At 39.2% G+C, this 16759-nt stretch overlaps 1 protein-coding gene across 5 annotated transcripts in view; it reads left to right on the top strand.

Annotated features, from left to right (window-relative positions):
* LOC138755121 (neurocalcin-delta) overlaps positions 1-10083 on the top strand; it is a 68291-nt gene extending 58208 nt beyond the window's left edge. The window contains exons 4-5 of one of the 5 annotated variants that reach the window (XM_069920456.1): positions 6929-6963; positions 9948-10083. In XM_069920456.1, coding sequence (XP_069776557.1) covers positions 6929-6963; positions 9948-9986 — 74 coding nt within the window. In that variant the 3' untranslated portion in view covers positions 9987-10083. Of the gene's footprint in view, positions 1-1349; positions 1620-6928; positions 6964-7366; positions 8991-9947 lie in introns of those variants that run through there. The other 4 variants (XM_069920454.1, XM_069920453.1, XM_069920452.1 and 1 more) reach the window with 4 other exon arrangements.
* Positions 10084-16759: the final 6676 nt, after the last annotated feature.

Genomic DNA, 16759 nt, shown 5'->3' with positions numbered 1-16759 from the left:
GAGCTGAACTAATGTTTACTATGGTTTCAGCATGCTCCTAACTCTTGTTGGCCCAAGTAGTATCCTGTTTTTGGTTTCAATCTTTCGTCTTGTCCTCTCAATTATAAAAACAAATTGCAAAACGAATCTACTCTGGCACTATTCCAAATCAGGCCAGGTTGTTGAGGTGACATTTGCCCCCAAAATCCATGCACTTTAAAGGCCAAGTATTTGTGAGGGGCTCTTTGCAGTGATTCAGATTGTTAATATAACTCACCTTGCAAACTATTGCCAGCCACTTATGTTAAATAATATTGATCCAGAATCTCCTTGATTCAGCAAGTTAGCAATAACATTTGTTTATGAATTTACATCATTTAACATTCAACAATGATACAGAATCTATAAATAAAATATTAGTTGATGTAAAGATTGTACATAGTATTTAGTGCAACAGGAGTTGTCCCATTCAATGTTCAATGAACATTTTGACATCATGTACCTAGTATTCTTTTTGAGCCCACAAGGTAAGGTATCTGTACTGGAAGTTGAGGTCTTTGTGGCTTTTTTGGTTGCTCTTCCTTTTAGTGTTCTTCCTAGCATTTGCTTAAAATCCTTAATTTTCCACTTCCCTTTCCCCAAAATCTGCCTGCCAAATGTTGTCTTCCATCCCTTCTGCAAACTGATAGCTGGTCATCTGTGACTCTCATCCTATCTCCTTCCTGACTCCCTACTTTCATCTCAAGCTCTTCACTTCCATTCACAACTCTCCCATTTTGCAACCTCCTTCTCTCCCTGATTCCTCATGATCTACAGGCCAGTTGTTTTTCTCCACAATGGCACAGAATTGCTCAAGATCTGTACCATCATGCACAAGATCTTGGGTCGTCTGAGTGATTACACTTTGCCACTAGGCATTTGCACACGAAGCTGGCAGGGATGTCGCTCACTGTCACCCTGGAGGAGCAGCATTTAGTTTGACTTTTTTTGCAATTTTCATCCCATTGTTTATCAAAGGGGTCAATAATAGTTACCAATTGAAAAATCAAGTTTCCATCGTGCCTAACCTCCAGATCATGAACACTCTTTCCCTGTAATTTTTCACATCTTACCTCCGATTTTGAAATCGACTAGACAAAAGCAACATCTATTCCAAATGTTTATGCCTTTAAAATCAATTTACTTTTTATCTTTGATGTGCTTCTTTAATTTGATATACACAGTGCCTTGTTGTTCAAAAATATTCTCCTCATTGAGCTTGATATAATAGAATATATTTTATTACATGCACCTTCCTTTCATCCCTACTCTTTTAGTCCATTTGATCTAATTTAAAATGCTCATTTTTAGAAGTTTTTGTTTTATTGTAGGAAAGCTATCCCTTGAAGAGTTCATCCGAGGCGCCAAAAGTGATCCTTCCATCGTCCGCCTCCTTCAGTGTGATCCTAGCACTGCTGGTCAATATTAATTCCAAAGTGAAGAAAATCACAGTTGATATGACTGTGTTTCTGCTTCCTGCCATTTTGTCATTGCTGGCTCAGTCACATCTTCATGGCTGCATTTGACATTGTTTAGCCTATTTGGTTTTTTTAAACTCTGAATGTGTAACTGGTTGTTTAATTAAATGCTCTTTGAAAATATTACGCAGCCTTTATCGGCTGTGGAAATGCATCATTACAATACTGATATTTACATTGATCAGAATTCTTAGAAATGGGTTCTTTCTTCATTTGAATTGGATGAAGGCATTGATTTAATTTGTATTCTTGTGCCACTTGGTTGCAGAGTTTAAAGAGAGCAAATGTTTGTGTCTGTTCGAGATGTATCCTAGCCAATTTTCGAAATGCACTCAGAAAGCAAGCAGTATTATCAATGCTGTTATAAGGAAATAGAAGTCGGTTAGGTGGATGTTTATATGCAGCCTTTGAATGATGAGTGAAGCTAATATTCTGCGTGTATTGGTTTTAGTTGAACCCAGTGTGATTAGAATTGAGAGTAAATTGATTAGAAATATGAGATTAAATTCCTGTAGACATAAAGATGGGTGTACACATGAATTAGAGTTGGATCTGCCATCCTTGTTGGGAAGTCATTATCCGGGAAATGTTTGAGTTCAGAAGGAAATCCAGCAGGACTATTTTTCATCCAATTTTAAAGCACTCCTGCACGAGGGTGCTGGAAATTCACTGCCAATGTTTTCATGTATCACTTAACTCCCTTTGGAACAAATTTGTCAACTTTGGCAGAGGCATGAAATGGGCAGGAGGCCACACAATATACATCTTGTCTTTTTATTAACCCCATTGACCTGCTGCAAATGAAAATTTTGACCCAGATATTGAGAATAACTATAGCCTTTGGAATAGATGAAAAGAGCAAGAGATAATTGGTGCAATTCATTTTAAAGTTCTACATGCTGTCCTTTTATTATGTATTTTGATATTTATAGTTTAAATAATTAACAAAACAAATAATTTTGGAAATAGAATTAATTGGAGCACAAGAGTTGGCAGTGTCTTCTGAATAGCTAAATATTACATGGATACATTAACTCAAGTGTATGTTGATATTTCTTTAATTTACTTTCATGGGCCATTCCATTTGTGCAGGCCTCATTATAACCCAAGTAATTGGCTTCTTTAAATTGTAGAATAATAATTAAGTGTTAATAATTCAGTGTGCCTTCATTCTATATGGATCTTTATTGTTATTTCTTATGAATCTAATCTGCCAAATAAAACTAATTGGTTCACAGCATGTACATGCTTTATTATAGAACAGTTTAGTGCTACTTGATATTTTTCAAAGGTCATCCTCCCAAAGAGCAGCTTATGAAAATTGTAGAGCAAAAGGAGGCCATCTATCACATTGTCAAGTCTGTCTTCTCCATCCCACTCCCCAACAATTCATAGCTCTCTCGACATAAAAGGCTATTTGATTTTTGCCAGCTCACTGATCAATCCCATTCCCCCACTTATTTTCCCATAACCCACATCTCACATTCCTATCAACTCACCTTGATTCTCCTACAACCCATTCATTACACTCAGGACAATTTACAAATCCAATTAACCTACCAACCAGCATGTCTTAGGATAAGCACCTGGGGGAACCCCACCTGGTCATGGGAAGGAAGTCTGAACTTTACACACAGCCCAGATCCCTGGAGTTAAGAGATAGCAGTGCTAAACAACCATGCTGGTTCTTGGATCCTAGCCTTTGAATTATGACAATTCAGTTGTTTAAGGAGAATGAGGCATTCTGCCTCATTGACACAGACACTGAGGGCTGAAGAGCCTGCTTGTATCATATAGGTGAAAATCATTCTCCTCATTCATCCCTTTTCCTTTTGCAAATTACTTTAAATTCATGTTCTTGGTTACATCTCTGCCCACCTACTCTAAAGGGACCCTCATGTGAGAAAATCAGATTGTAAATTACTCCAATGGGGGTATAAAGGACCAAGGTAGAGAAGAGTTCTTAATGTGGAAAATGCCCATTAACTTCCACATCAAATTATATTCAAACATAATCACTTAGTGGGTAATGTGAGTTTACAGCATTTATTTGTAGATGAAAATCTCTTGCCTGTTGCTCCAGTCTGAAAGGGATTGACAGCTCCATACATCACTGAATTTGTATCTAATTGCGTTTGAATGTTGAGGACAAGTGCTGCTTCATCATATGTAATAACTTGTCATTAACTTACCTGAAAATGAATCCCTTGGCAAAGGTTTTGAATTATAAGTTGTTCCATATGCTAATTTGCTGGCTTGCGAAATTGATGTCGGCAGAGATGTGTAGCAATGCATCTTTTCCATGTTGATGTTTCTGTTTTATCACCATTAGTGGGTCAGAACCTTTTTTTTTAAAGATTTTTATTTTTCACACTATGAACCATATTGACCAAAATACACATAAACGTTTCCATCTTGAATATAGTGTCATTTTCTCCCCTTTTCCCCCCTCCCTTCCCTCCCTCCTTCCCACCCTCCTCCCCACCCACTAATGATATGATTGTTTCCATAAATACATTAGCTGAGATAATCTGTTGTCATAAAAATGCAGAATCCCAATCAATAATTTTTAATATTCAATTTTTCTATTGTATATAAATTAGATTGTATTAGTGAATCACTTCAAGCGTTTCATTAAAGTTCATTTTAGTACATTGAGCTTGCATGAAACCTCCAGTAAAACGAAAAAAAAAATTTAACTGTCGTCCAAGGAAAAGTACAGTACAGTCTCATTTTTAAAAGAATTGAATCCTCGGAAAAGTAGTCAGATTGCTCACTTTTAAACCAGCAAAACATTTTTTTCTTAAATACTGCGTGGGTTTGATATATTGAAAGTTTAAACTGACATACAGTAATGTTAAAAAGATTTTTTCCATGCTAATAAATTTAGAGTGCCATTGATTCCTTGCACAGAAGCATTAGTTCGCCAATACTAATGCGACCATGGGCAGCAGGGTTAGTGCAACGTTGTTACATTTACATAGGCTGTTTTCCACCTAGAATTTAAACTTTCAACCTATAGGCTCACAATCTGTAGGCGCACAGTTAGCGTAGCCGTTAGTGCCATGCTATTACACCACCAACTGGGGTTTGAATCTTGCGCTGTCTGTAACGAATTTGTGCGTTCTCCCTTGTGTCTGTGTGGGTTTTCCCTGGGGCTCCAGTTTCCCCCCCACCATTCGAAACGTACTAGTGGTTGGAGGTTAATTGGGTGTAATTAAACCACACAAGCTCGTGGTAAAAGGCTCTTGTTACTGAGCTATATGTCTAAATTAAAATATTTAAATTTACTAGGAATATGTTCTCAATTTCAGCATGAGCAGAGAATGAACAGCTTTTCAGCAGACTTGTTTTCCCATTTTGAAGGGGAAAAATACCATTTATTGATGCAAAATTACTTCAGTCATTGATGGCATGTATTTGTCAGGATATGAAAACCTTTCAGTTAATCTCATTCTTTTAGACATAATTAAAGAGAAAAGTCACTTTTTTTTACATTGTGAAATCCTAAACATTTTCTATTCCAGCGATGTTACAAACAAGAAGCATGCCATTTGTTTTTGAAATGTAACACTATTTATTCCAATATATTGTCAGATGTTAGTCATTAAAACAGGAAAGCTTTCTGAAGAAGTGTATAATGAGGTAATGCCAACTCTTGAAAACAGTTTTTTTTTAAAAAGCTGACTTCACTCCCATTCTTTCTTCCCTCATGCTTTTCATTAAATGTTTGCAACTATTCAGGAGCACAGGAACAGGCCATTTAACCACTCAAACTAATAATCTTGCCAAATTTAAATGAAGAATCAGGCCAAAGTTTTGGCACTTTCAATTAACTAAGTTTTAACAATTCTTTGTGGCAGAGTTCCACATTACCCCACTCTTTGAAGTAGTATTCCTCCTATCACCCGATCCCAAAAAAGTAATTGTTTCAATTTTAAATTTAATTTCTGTCCCCAACCTCCTGTCCTGGACACCTTTCACCAGCTCACCATCAAAATCGAGAAATAGATTTCTGCCACCTAGTTCGTCAAACAGTAATTTTCAGCTCATTTATGGGTTTCTATATTCAAGAGAATTAAAAAAAAAACACAATCCAATCTGTCTTCATTCTAACCTAGATATTATTACGATTAAAGATTGTAATAGTCTCTTTTCGGTAAAAATAACCTTGCTAAGTTGTGTGGCCTGACTTAATTGAAATATTCCAGATATCATCGCATTAGAGTTTTTATGTAACCTGATAGCAGTTTCATCTCATTGTATTCCTGTCACCCTGAGATAGACACCATTATTTGGTTTTTTAAAACAATTTTATAACTTTGTGCCAGTTCTATTGATTTCGATATTGTTCTTGCAAACCTTTTTGAGAAACACTCTTTTAAATGAAACAGTCTATTTGCCTCCAAGTTAAACAAGGAAGTCACCAGACACTGATTCTAATGTAATACATAGGGCTTTCCCCAACTTTTTGTTCAGACACTTGCCTGTTTTTTGCTCACACCTTTATGAAGGGCTCAGGCCTGAAAACCTTGGTTATATATCTTTGCTTCCTATGGATACTGTGTGACCTGATGAGTTTTTCCAGTACTATTCATCTCTGAATCTCTTTTGATAGCTCTCACTACTTTGTACCACTATCTGTACTTGAGATTTCTGCTATTCTTTGCACACTCAATTTTCTTTTGGACCAAGATTGCTTAATCAATCAATTTAGGTAATTATGCTTTAATATGTAGCTACAGGTACACGATCCTTTATCCAGAACCCTTGCGGGACAGTGTGTTCCGAATTTCGGATATCCAGATTTAAACCCACCTGAATTGTGCTGCCATATCCAGCCCCACCCCCTTCCAATCGCGCTACCAGCTCGCTCCCCATTTGCCGGATTTTGGATCTTTCCGAATTTTAGATGTCCGGATAAAGGATCATGTACCTGTACAATTGCTTGCTTGCTGCTTTATCCATTAGTAGGTCTGCTTGGTAAAGTTATGTCACTTCAGTGAAAGCCCTCCTAAATCTAGATACAATTTTCCCATCTAGAATCATACTGACAAGTGATTATATTTTGTGCAATTCACTAGGTCTCCTCTTTGTGTTAGATTATTATCCAATTCAAGCTCATAGCTTGCAACAAAATGTAAAATAACCCGCTCGCTTAAAAAGCAAAGAAAAAAAGCAGAAAATGATGGAGGTACGGGTCAGGCAGGATCTGCAGAAAACAAATTGAATGAATTTTGAACAGTTTTGATGAAGGTTAGTTAGTCTCCACAGGCATTGCCTGATTTGATGAAGATTTCCAGTATTTATGTATTTGTGTCTTGTTCTCATTAAGATATTATTCTAGTAAGCTGTCTTGCATACAGTAATGAAATTTTATTACACTTTCCCTTTAAATATCTTTTGTGAGTCTTTGTTCAATTTATCTGCAGGCCAAAAGCTACAGGCAACTTCTGAAAGGCACGAGGTACAGTACTGTACAATGCTATATGGTGGGGAGTTATCTACTCCCTCCACTAGATGGAGGTAGATGCTTGGTTTTTGATCTTAGATTTTTTTTCCCCCCCGCTTCATTATTAAACATCCATACATACTACATGTGAAACTGTCTTTTAAACTACATTGTTAAACCTATAGTCATTACACTAGACTAAGATTTTGCTTCCTGAACATTTTTGGGTGTATTTTATGGATTTTGGGCTGCTAATCACTAAAATTTTCCTATTACGTACTTTTTTTTAGATATAACATATTTTTGTGATTTCCTGAAATATTTTGTCTACTTCAAGCATACAAAACCATTAAGTGCAATATGTTATTGAAAATTCATTTTCTCCATTCACTCTGGGACTTCTTCCCTGCTCATGTAGGTGCGGTTTGTGACAAACACGGTGAAAAGTTTCACCAGGACTCTGATATCATGGGAAAGCAGTATCAGAGCAACTGGAACCATCAGTGCTGGCCGACTATTTTGGACACTGACATGAGAGGCATCAGATGCTAAGTACAAACTAAAATCAGCAGCAAAGCATTTTTAGGTCAGTTAAACTAATGTTTAACATTAGCAAAAAACAGGCAAGTGCCTGAACAAAAAGGTGGGGAAAGCCCTATGTATTATCAGTGTCTGCTCACTTCCTTGTTTAACTTGGAGGCAAATAGACTGTTTGCATTATTGTGCAAATAAACATGCTAAATTCAATAGAAGTTAATTTAATGTTTCTCCAACTTCCTATGTGATGCAGCAAATCTGAAATGATCTTTGTGTTCAGCTTGGAAGTTGTCTATCATAATCCCCAATTTGTTTTCAGGAAGCAAACCTTTTGAAAAAATTTGTCCTCCAGTGTAATCACTTGATTTGCCTTTGGTTATTTCCATTACGCAAACTGTAAAAGAGAGATGATGTGATTGTTGAATGTACAAATTATAGAATAGTATTATTTTAAGTACAGTTCAAATGTTGAGTTTAATTGTAATGTGCATAGTAAATTTTCCTCCTGTTCTCATGAATTGCATTCCATCAAAGATTTTGGCCCTTAGATTTGTCTAATCTTCTTTTGCCAAATAAGAATTTGAAGCTTCTAAAATGTTCATTGTTGGTTTTGTAGTGAATCTGGAAACAAGCTTAGTGAATGATTTAAAAACACACAATGCTGGAGAAAATCACCAGGTCATTGTTCTTTATATTAGCAAAGGTATGTAAAAATATCAGCATTTTTACCTTTGGCATATAAAGAACACTTTTTGACCCAAGTTTCTCCAGCATTGTGTGTTTACTTCAACCATGGTGTCTACAGATTTTTGAGTTTTACTTAATGAATTATTTTATTTGTCAACATTTTGACATGTTAAAAGCTGTTTATTACTTTTCAAGCATTTTGCTCTGGCATTTGACAATTGGCTCTTTGGTTCATGGTGACTAGAGTGTTTCAAAAATTATTTCTCAACTTTCATTTTGAGTGATGTCTTTGTATCACGTGATAGCATTCACAACAGCACCTCTTGCCCTTTGAATACAGGATCAAGTGATGATAGTTTTTATCAAGATCCAAGAAACATTGTCTGCCCATTTGAAGCTTTCAACAATTTTGTTGTGCTTTATTCTGTCATTTTCATGTCTGGACATCTAGAAGAAAAATAAACTAGAATGTTAGTGCTTGGTTTGTAATCCTTTGAGTATGTTTAATCAGATAATAATTTGAGGTATGTGTTTTTTTGAGGGTAGGTAGCACTAAGCTAATCATTGAATTAATTCCAATGACTGAAAGTTTGACATGGTTTTGTCTGTAATTATGTTAGCACTTGATACCTGAACCATGGCTTCTGATGTTCACCCAGTTTTCTCCAGTCTCGAAGTATCTACAGGCCAAGACTATTATGGGCATTAATACATAGAAATGAGCTCCCATAATATGACATTCAAAGTCAAACCTACGACTAAACACTTGTTACTACAAATGGAAGAACTTATTCCTCCCCCCCTCTCTCTTCCTATTAAAAATTGTTCTTATCAGTCTCATGTGCTTTTGATGCCATCCATTAGAATTCAGATGCTCCCCTACTTAACGATGGTACGATAGCGATATACATTCGGTAGAATCTGTACTTCGAATTTTGAATTTCAGTCTGTTCCTGTGCTTGCGATATGCGGTACGATACTCTCTTCCGATGCTGGGTAATGGCAGTGAGCCACAGCATCCACTCAACCACACTTGTCTCTGTAGCAATCATGCAAACCAGTGTAAACAACTGCTCCTGTGTTGAAAGTGGGTTTTTTTGGTTTTGTGTTAGATGATTTTACCTAATTATAGGCTACACTTAGTGTTCTGAGCACATTTAAGGTAGACGAGGAGATGATGTTTGGAAGGTGGGGTACTGTATTCTTTTACAACTTATGATTTTTCCACTTACAACATAAGTTGAGGAGCATCTGTACTGTGGAAATAGGGTTACATATCAGGTGATTTTTGTGCATTTTCTGACACGCAGGCAAAATTGACGTTTAGATACTGTATTTGTAAAAAAAGCACATCCATTATCTGGGGACAGCTTGTACTTGCATTCCTTCTTATAATGCCTAGGTTACCTTGTAATTTATTTGGTGTAGTTATTGGACACTCTCCTCTGCCTTTTCCACAATGGGTATTCAGCACTCTACCATTCAATACACATTCCGGTTCCTCAGCCTCTCAATTTTGACAATATTGTTGCTGCAACTAAAAAGGACGAATGCAATTTGTAACCATCCCAAAAGACTTCTCAACAGGAGCTTTCTTGATGTACTTCTATAGATATACCCATTGTATGAGTGCCTTCAAAATGTTTTGTTTGTGTAATTTGTGCATGTACATTGACAGATGAAGGAGCTTTCTTGATGTACTTCTATAGATAGACCCATTGTATGAGTGCCTTCAAACTGTTTTGTTTGTGTAATTTGTGCATGTACATTGACAGATGAAGGAGGACTACATCCACGGAAACCAATACTGGTAGGCAGTTAACTCCTGATGAGTTGAGAGCACAAAATCAGGTAGGTTCTGCTAAATAGTCTGCGATGCTGGTTTGATGACAGATTTGTACAATTCTGGTCACCACATTACAGGAAAGATGAGTTTGAAAGAGAGAGGGTGCAGTGCAGATTTATGAGGATTTTGCCGGGCTGGAAAGTTTGGATTGGTTGGGATTGTTTCCCTTTTATCAGAGGGTGCAAAGAAGATTGTGGTATCTTGAATACTGAGAAAGATTGAGTAGACTGGGACTTTATTTGTTGGAGCATAGAAAGTTGAGAGGGGATTTGATAGAGGTATTTAAAATTATGAAGGGAATAGATAGTAGATAGGCTCTTTCCCCTGAGGGTAGGAGAGATTGGTACAAGAGGTCATAAGTTAATGGGCAAAACTTTAGGAGTAATATATAAGAGGATGTGGTTGAGTGGAATGATCTACCGGAAGAAGTAGTTGTGGCTGGGTCAATTCTGTCATTCAAGAGGAGGCGAGATGAGTACATGGATGATAGAGGGTTGGAGGGTTATGGGAGTGGGTAGGTGGAACTAGTGGAGTTTCACGTAAATCGGTGCAGACCAGAAGGGCCGATTATGGCCTGTTTCCATACTATAAATTGTTATATGGTTACATACTCGTGTAAAAAATTGTATTGTGTAGGCCATGTTTTAATGTTAAATTGATGGGATTGACTATTACATGGATACTACTTTTTGAGGGGCTGAAATTTACACTAGAATCTAAAATACAATAATTAATTAAAGTAATAATACAAATTCTGCACATCAAAACACGTGTCCTACTGCGGGGGGAGGTTTGCAGTATCTGTATTGTCTGAAGCAGCAGGTACCCCAATCAGTGGGTGGCCAGGGTCGAGGCGAAGGTCCGCATCAGACAGGTTGGGAGCTTCAATCATTGGGTGGCCAGAGTTTGGATCAGACGCGGGAGCTCCAATGGTGGACAGCCAGGGCCAAGGTAAAGGTTGGCGCTCGAGCCATTGGGAGGCCAAGACGAGAGTTCACGTTAAACACGTAGGAAGCTCCAATGGACGGACAGGGCCGAGTTAAGAGACTAGAGTTGGCTTTTACAATTTTTTTGGCCAAAGGGGATCAACTTTTACACGAGAATATACAGTGATTCACATGGTTTGGAGAACTAGAATGTTAAGGCACTATCTCATTGGCGGAGACATCGCCGCGACTGATCAGTTGCGGCAACTTGGGAGACCAAAAAGTGGCTTCCACTTTCACCAAGGCGACAATCAATTCACCCGGAAGTCGCTGGGACGTAGCCATGGGTCTCTGCAAGGTTGCAGAGACGTCGCCGTGACTTCTCCCTGTCTATATATACATAGATCTATCATTCGCTTTACAGATGTCAGACAGTCAAGAATTCTCACCATGGACATCTGCGATGAGGCTGTGCAGAAGGAGGCCTTGACCCTCGTGCTGATAGCTTTGGCTGTGAACAAGGCCAGGGCTAGGGTCATGAAAGCAAGGACGGTGTGGGTACATGAGTGGATCCTACAACGGCAAATCCCTTGGCTGGTACGAAAAGCTGATGAAACACCTGGAATAAGGGGAATTTTCTGAGGGTGGATCCAGAGATGTTCATGAAGCTGGTGGCTCACCTTATTCCCAAGATCCAGAAGCAAGACACTAACTTCAGGAAAGCCCTGCACCCTGGTTTAAAGGTTGCCATCACTCTGAGGTTCCTTGCTACAGGAAACATTATGATTTATTCAGCCTCTGTGTAACTGGAATGTCTTATTTGTGGGAACGATGTTGAAGCTCTAAGGAGGGGTGGACCTGGAGGTGGTGTCTTAAACAGTGCACTCAGGTTGCTTGTCCCACATGTGGGGTGGGGGGGGAGGAGGACATCACCGTCCTCGAGCCTGTCCCCACAGTGCTGCCACTAGACGATGCAATGTGTTGTCGATTCCTCCAGGACTGGTGGAACATGGGCTGTAAGAAAAGGAACATAATTTTAGAAGGTAAAGAGGATGGCAGGAGGAAGAAAAAAAAAATTGTTGATCTAAAAAAATAACAGTATTACAAGAAGAATGTCAAACATAATTCATCACTCAATGCAGTTTAAATATCTACTCACATGTATGGTAGTGACTTTAGGATCACTGAAAAAATATGCTCCCCTTCCTACCTGTTGGTTTACTTGTGTCCCATACTGCATCTGGTGCCTCCCCTGGCTTGTTGCCTGCACTTGATTGGACCTTCCCATGGACTGGTTCATTCTGCTCTGCATGAACTGGTTCCCTTGAACACAACCATGGGCCTGCAAAAGAAATGCACATCAGATAGAAATATGACATTTTCAAAAAAAGTGATGTGAACATGAACTATTTCAACAAAGTCACATATTTCAAAATTCTTCATATATTTTTTTTACATACCTGAAAATTCCTGACCAGGAACATGACCTCCATACTACAGTTGTTAAGTTGATGCTCTGGGACCTGGTCCAAAAGCTGCAACACACAGGCCAAGTGTCAGGAAATGGAGAAAGAAGATTTAAAAAAGGTGGACAAAAACATCAGTACAGTTCAACACGCTAGATTAAACTGGTGGAACAGAGTACAAAAAAAAGGATGGGGGGGGGGGGAATGCATCAGATCACAAGAAGATGACAATGTAAATCTTATATAAACATGGCATTTCCAAAAGAGCAATCTGAATGTCAATTCACACAAGATGACAATACACTTAGCCTGTATGTTACCCCTGCCTCGGAGACACCACCGCTTTCCTTCCGCATCTTCTTCTGCCTCCTTCCTTTGGTGCAAGTGGTGGTGCTTGTGCTTTGTCCAGGTGGCGAAGAAGATTCCACACTTGACCCGACACTGATGGCATCATCATCAAGCTCTTCTCTGGAGTGGTGGCCTCTGCCAAACTGTCGAAGAAAATAGGAAAATGTAATTATGAATAATGATCTACTACATCACATCTTCTTTGGCTTGGCTTCGCGGACGAAGATTTATGGAGGGGGTAAATGTCCACGTCAGCTGCAGGCTCGTTTGTGGCTGACAAGTCCGATGCGGGACAGGCAGACGCGCTTGCAGGGGAAAATTGGTTGGTTGGGGTTGGGTGTTGGGTTTTTCCTCCTTTGCCTTTTGTCAGTGAGGTGGGCTCTGCGGTCTTCTTCAAAGGAGGTTGCTGCCCGCCAAACTGTGAGGCGCCAAGATGCACGGTTTGAGGCGATATCAGCCCACTGGCGGTGGTCAATGTGGCAGGCACCAAGAGATTTCTTTAGGCAGTCCTTGTACCTCTTCTTTGGTGCACCTCTGTCACGGTGGCCAGTGGAGAGCTCGCCATATAACACGATCTTGGGAAGGCGATGGTCCTCCATTCTGGAGACGTGACCCACCCAGCGCAGCTGGATCTTCAGCAGCGTGGACTCGATGCTGTCGACCTCTGCCATCACATAACACAGGGCATATGTGGTATAAGAAAAAAGTACATTTAATGTCTATACTTACTGAATGAGTCTCATGCGCGAGATGCCTATACCCCTCAATGTGCTTCCACAGAAATTTGTACCTCTCTATGATGAAGGCTTCCTTGGCAGAGATGGTATGTGCAGGCTGCCCTGACTTCTTAGTTGTGTATCGGTTGAATCTTGCCCTTATATTCCGCAGGTGCTAGGAACTGTGCATCTGAAAAAATAACAGTATTACAACAATTATATTAGACATATTCATCATTACTACTTTCACTAACATTTTTGCATGTATTTATTTTAATGCAATTAAATATAAATTCAATGCAATTTAAATATACTCACATGGAGGCAGGGGCTTCTTAATCTCAAAGATGTTCTGCAATTCAACAAGGAAGGTTTCAACTGCGGTTTTCTTGTGTTAGTTATCTTTGTATCTTGCATGCGATTTATCGTAAAGTTCTGGATGATCCTCTCAGAAGTCAGCCATTGCCTCTTGATGCCCCTCTTTCCAATCATAATTGTTTTCTAGTTGGGCCGCTGGAACCATCTTCCTCATCTTCTCTAGCATCAACTGCTGCCTCAGCATCCACAAACTGCGCTGAAGCTGCTTCATCCTCCTTCTTCTTGCCCTTTCAGCCCCCACTGCCCTTGGGTGGCATGGTGGAAGGACAGTTCTGCTTTGGAGTTGGAGCTGTCCCCTGGCAAGACAAGATGGCGGGGCCTCTTCCAAGGCAGTAAAAGGAGCAGCAGCAGGAACAAGTACCAGATGATGAAGACCTTGACGTACCTGTGACTTGGACCAGGAGTTAAGGCGTCTCGATGATATCAGTCATACGGTCTCTAAGTCGAGCATCGTCGCGGAGACATCGCCGCAATGTCTCCTTGGTCTCAAGCAGATCTCAGAGACATCTCCCCAGTCATGGACAAAATTAGTCTCCGAGACCTGCTGGAAACTGGAAAAAGTCTCCAAAAAAATCGAACATTTTTGAATTTCCCACGACTCCTCGGAGACCCAGCTAGTCGCCACCAAGTCTCCAGGCCAATGAGATAGGCCCTTTACTGTTACCTCTGCCATTGTTATGTGGATGGAACTGGATGCCAATCCAGTGCATACCTTGAATGTTTTGTTGTGGTATTTTATTCTTGCACAAATTAGTACGATATGGAAATAGATATTTAACCTCCATCCAAGTCTTCTCTTGCTTCATTTAATCCTTGTCAGCTGATGTTATCTTAAGTTCATCTCAACTGATCTTTGTAATGGTAAGTTCTGAATTATTACTTCACTTAAATAAGTTTATTTTAAATTCCCCTATAGGATATAAAAATGGAATATTAATTGTTCCTAGTTATGATCTATTGACAAGTGGCCATGTGACCTGCTGCTTCTGAGATTAGTGACTTTTCTAGTGGAGACCCAGGCTGTTGTTTCCTACGTTACTCGTATTCTTTTCACAAATCCAAGGAGCAATGAAGAGACCTTAAAATGTTCTGCACTTGTTGTTTATCCAAACTTTCATCTCTTCTACATGATCCAGTCTACCCTTTTAAGAAACAAGGTTTGAAATTGAGGTTAGTTTTTGCAGAGCATGGTCTCCTCCCTCAACTGATGGCATTCTTGATACTTAAATACTTCTTGTGATGTTGTTTCAAAATATTTTATGGGTCAAAATGCATTTGAAGTATTTTGTTTTTATTCCAGATCTTCAGCAACTGTTGCTTTGCTTTCAATGTTCTATCTCTTTGCAACATAATTTAATTGCCTTTTTTTTCTTAGCCTTTACATACTGTAGCTAAAGTAATAAATGCTTTATAAAAATTTAGATCGGTTATCATTTTGACAACATTTCCATTAAGATATTGATTTCAGTTTTGACCAAATCAGAATTTACCTATAAATCTCTGATGGGAATTTGATAGAATTGGTCTTTTACCACTTTCTAAAGTGCCAGAAAATGGTAATAAACTTAGTGTTTATGTGTGTGTATATAAAATGCATAACTAGATGAATGGTCGTTTGGAAGAAGGCTGTTATTCCCAGGGGAATTTAGTCCAGCAACTGCAATTTAAAATTCAACATATGTACAGCATGGATAATTTTGGTAACTGCTTTAAGATACAATTCAGAAGCCCAATAATGTTCAAAATCTCACTGTTCTCATGTCTGTATGGCGTTTTTTTTAGTTCCTGAAGCATTTATTTTCATTGAACTATTATTTCCTTCCCTATCCTTTTGCTTACCATAATCATTCCTTGTGGTAGATGAATGTTAAAGGTTCCCAGGGTGTTTCTCTCCTTCTTCCATGGAAAATTAACATCACCAAGAAATTATAACCATATAACCATTTATGGAGCGGAAACAGGCTATGTCGGCCTTTCGAGTCCACACCGGTTCACGGTTCACTAGAACAACTCCACTAGCTCAAACCTCCCACTCACCGCCAATAACCCTCCCTCACCTCCATGAACACATCCAACCTTCTCTTAAATGACAGAAGGGACCCTGACGTTCGGAAGTTCATTCCATTCTGCCACCACTCGCTGAGTGAAAAAGCCACCTCTAATATTTCTCCTGAAGTGTTGTCCCCTTGCCCTTAACTCATGGCCTCTTGTTCTAACCTCCCCTGCCCTCAGGGGAAAGAGTCTGTATATGTCTAATCTATCTATTCCTTTCATAATTTTAAATACCTTTATCAAGTCCCCTCTCAGTCGTCTATGCTCCAATGAATAAAGTCCCAGTCTCCTTAATCTCTCCCTGTAATCCAGATGCTGTAAGCCAGGCAACATCCTTGTAAATCATCTCTGCACCCTCTCCATCTTATCTATATCCTTTCTATAATTTGGAGACTAGAACTGAGTACTCCAAACCTGGCCTCACCAATGCCTTAAACAGCTGCAGCATCACCTCCCAGCTCCTATACTCTATACTATGATTTATGAAGGCCAGCATACCATATTGCCTTCTTAACCACCCTGTCTACATGGCAATCTACCTTCAGTGAACTCTGTACTATAACCCCCAGGTCCCTTTGCATACCTCAATGCCCTCCCTGGGTTATTTTTACCGAAATGCAACACCTCACACTTGTCTACATTGAATTCCATCTGCCATCTTTCAGCCCATTCTTCCAAACAAACCAAATCCTTCTGTAATCCAAGAAAATCTACCTCTTTATCCACCACTCCCACTATTTTCGTATCATCCGCATATTTGCTTACCCAGTTAACCACACCCTCCTCTAAATCATTAATATAAATGATAAACAACAAGGGACCCAGCACCGATCCCTGAGGCACCCTGCTTGTCAC

The sequence above is a fragment of the Narcine bancroftii genome, chromosome 2 (genome assembly GCF_036971445.1).
Source record: "Narcine bancroftii isolate sNarBan1 chromosome 2, sNarBan1.hap1, whole genome shotgun sequence".
Lineage (NCBI taxonomy): Eukaryota > Metazoa > Chordata > Chondrichthyes > Torpediniformes > Narcinidae > Narcine > Narcine bancroftii.
This window is presented reverse-complemented; position numbering and strand designations above follow the sequence as displayed.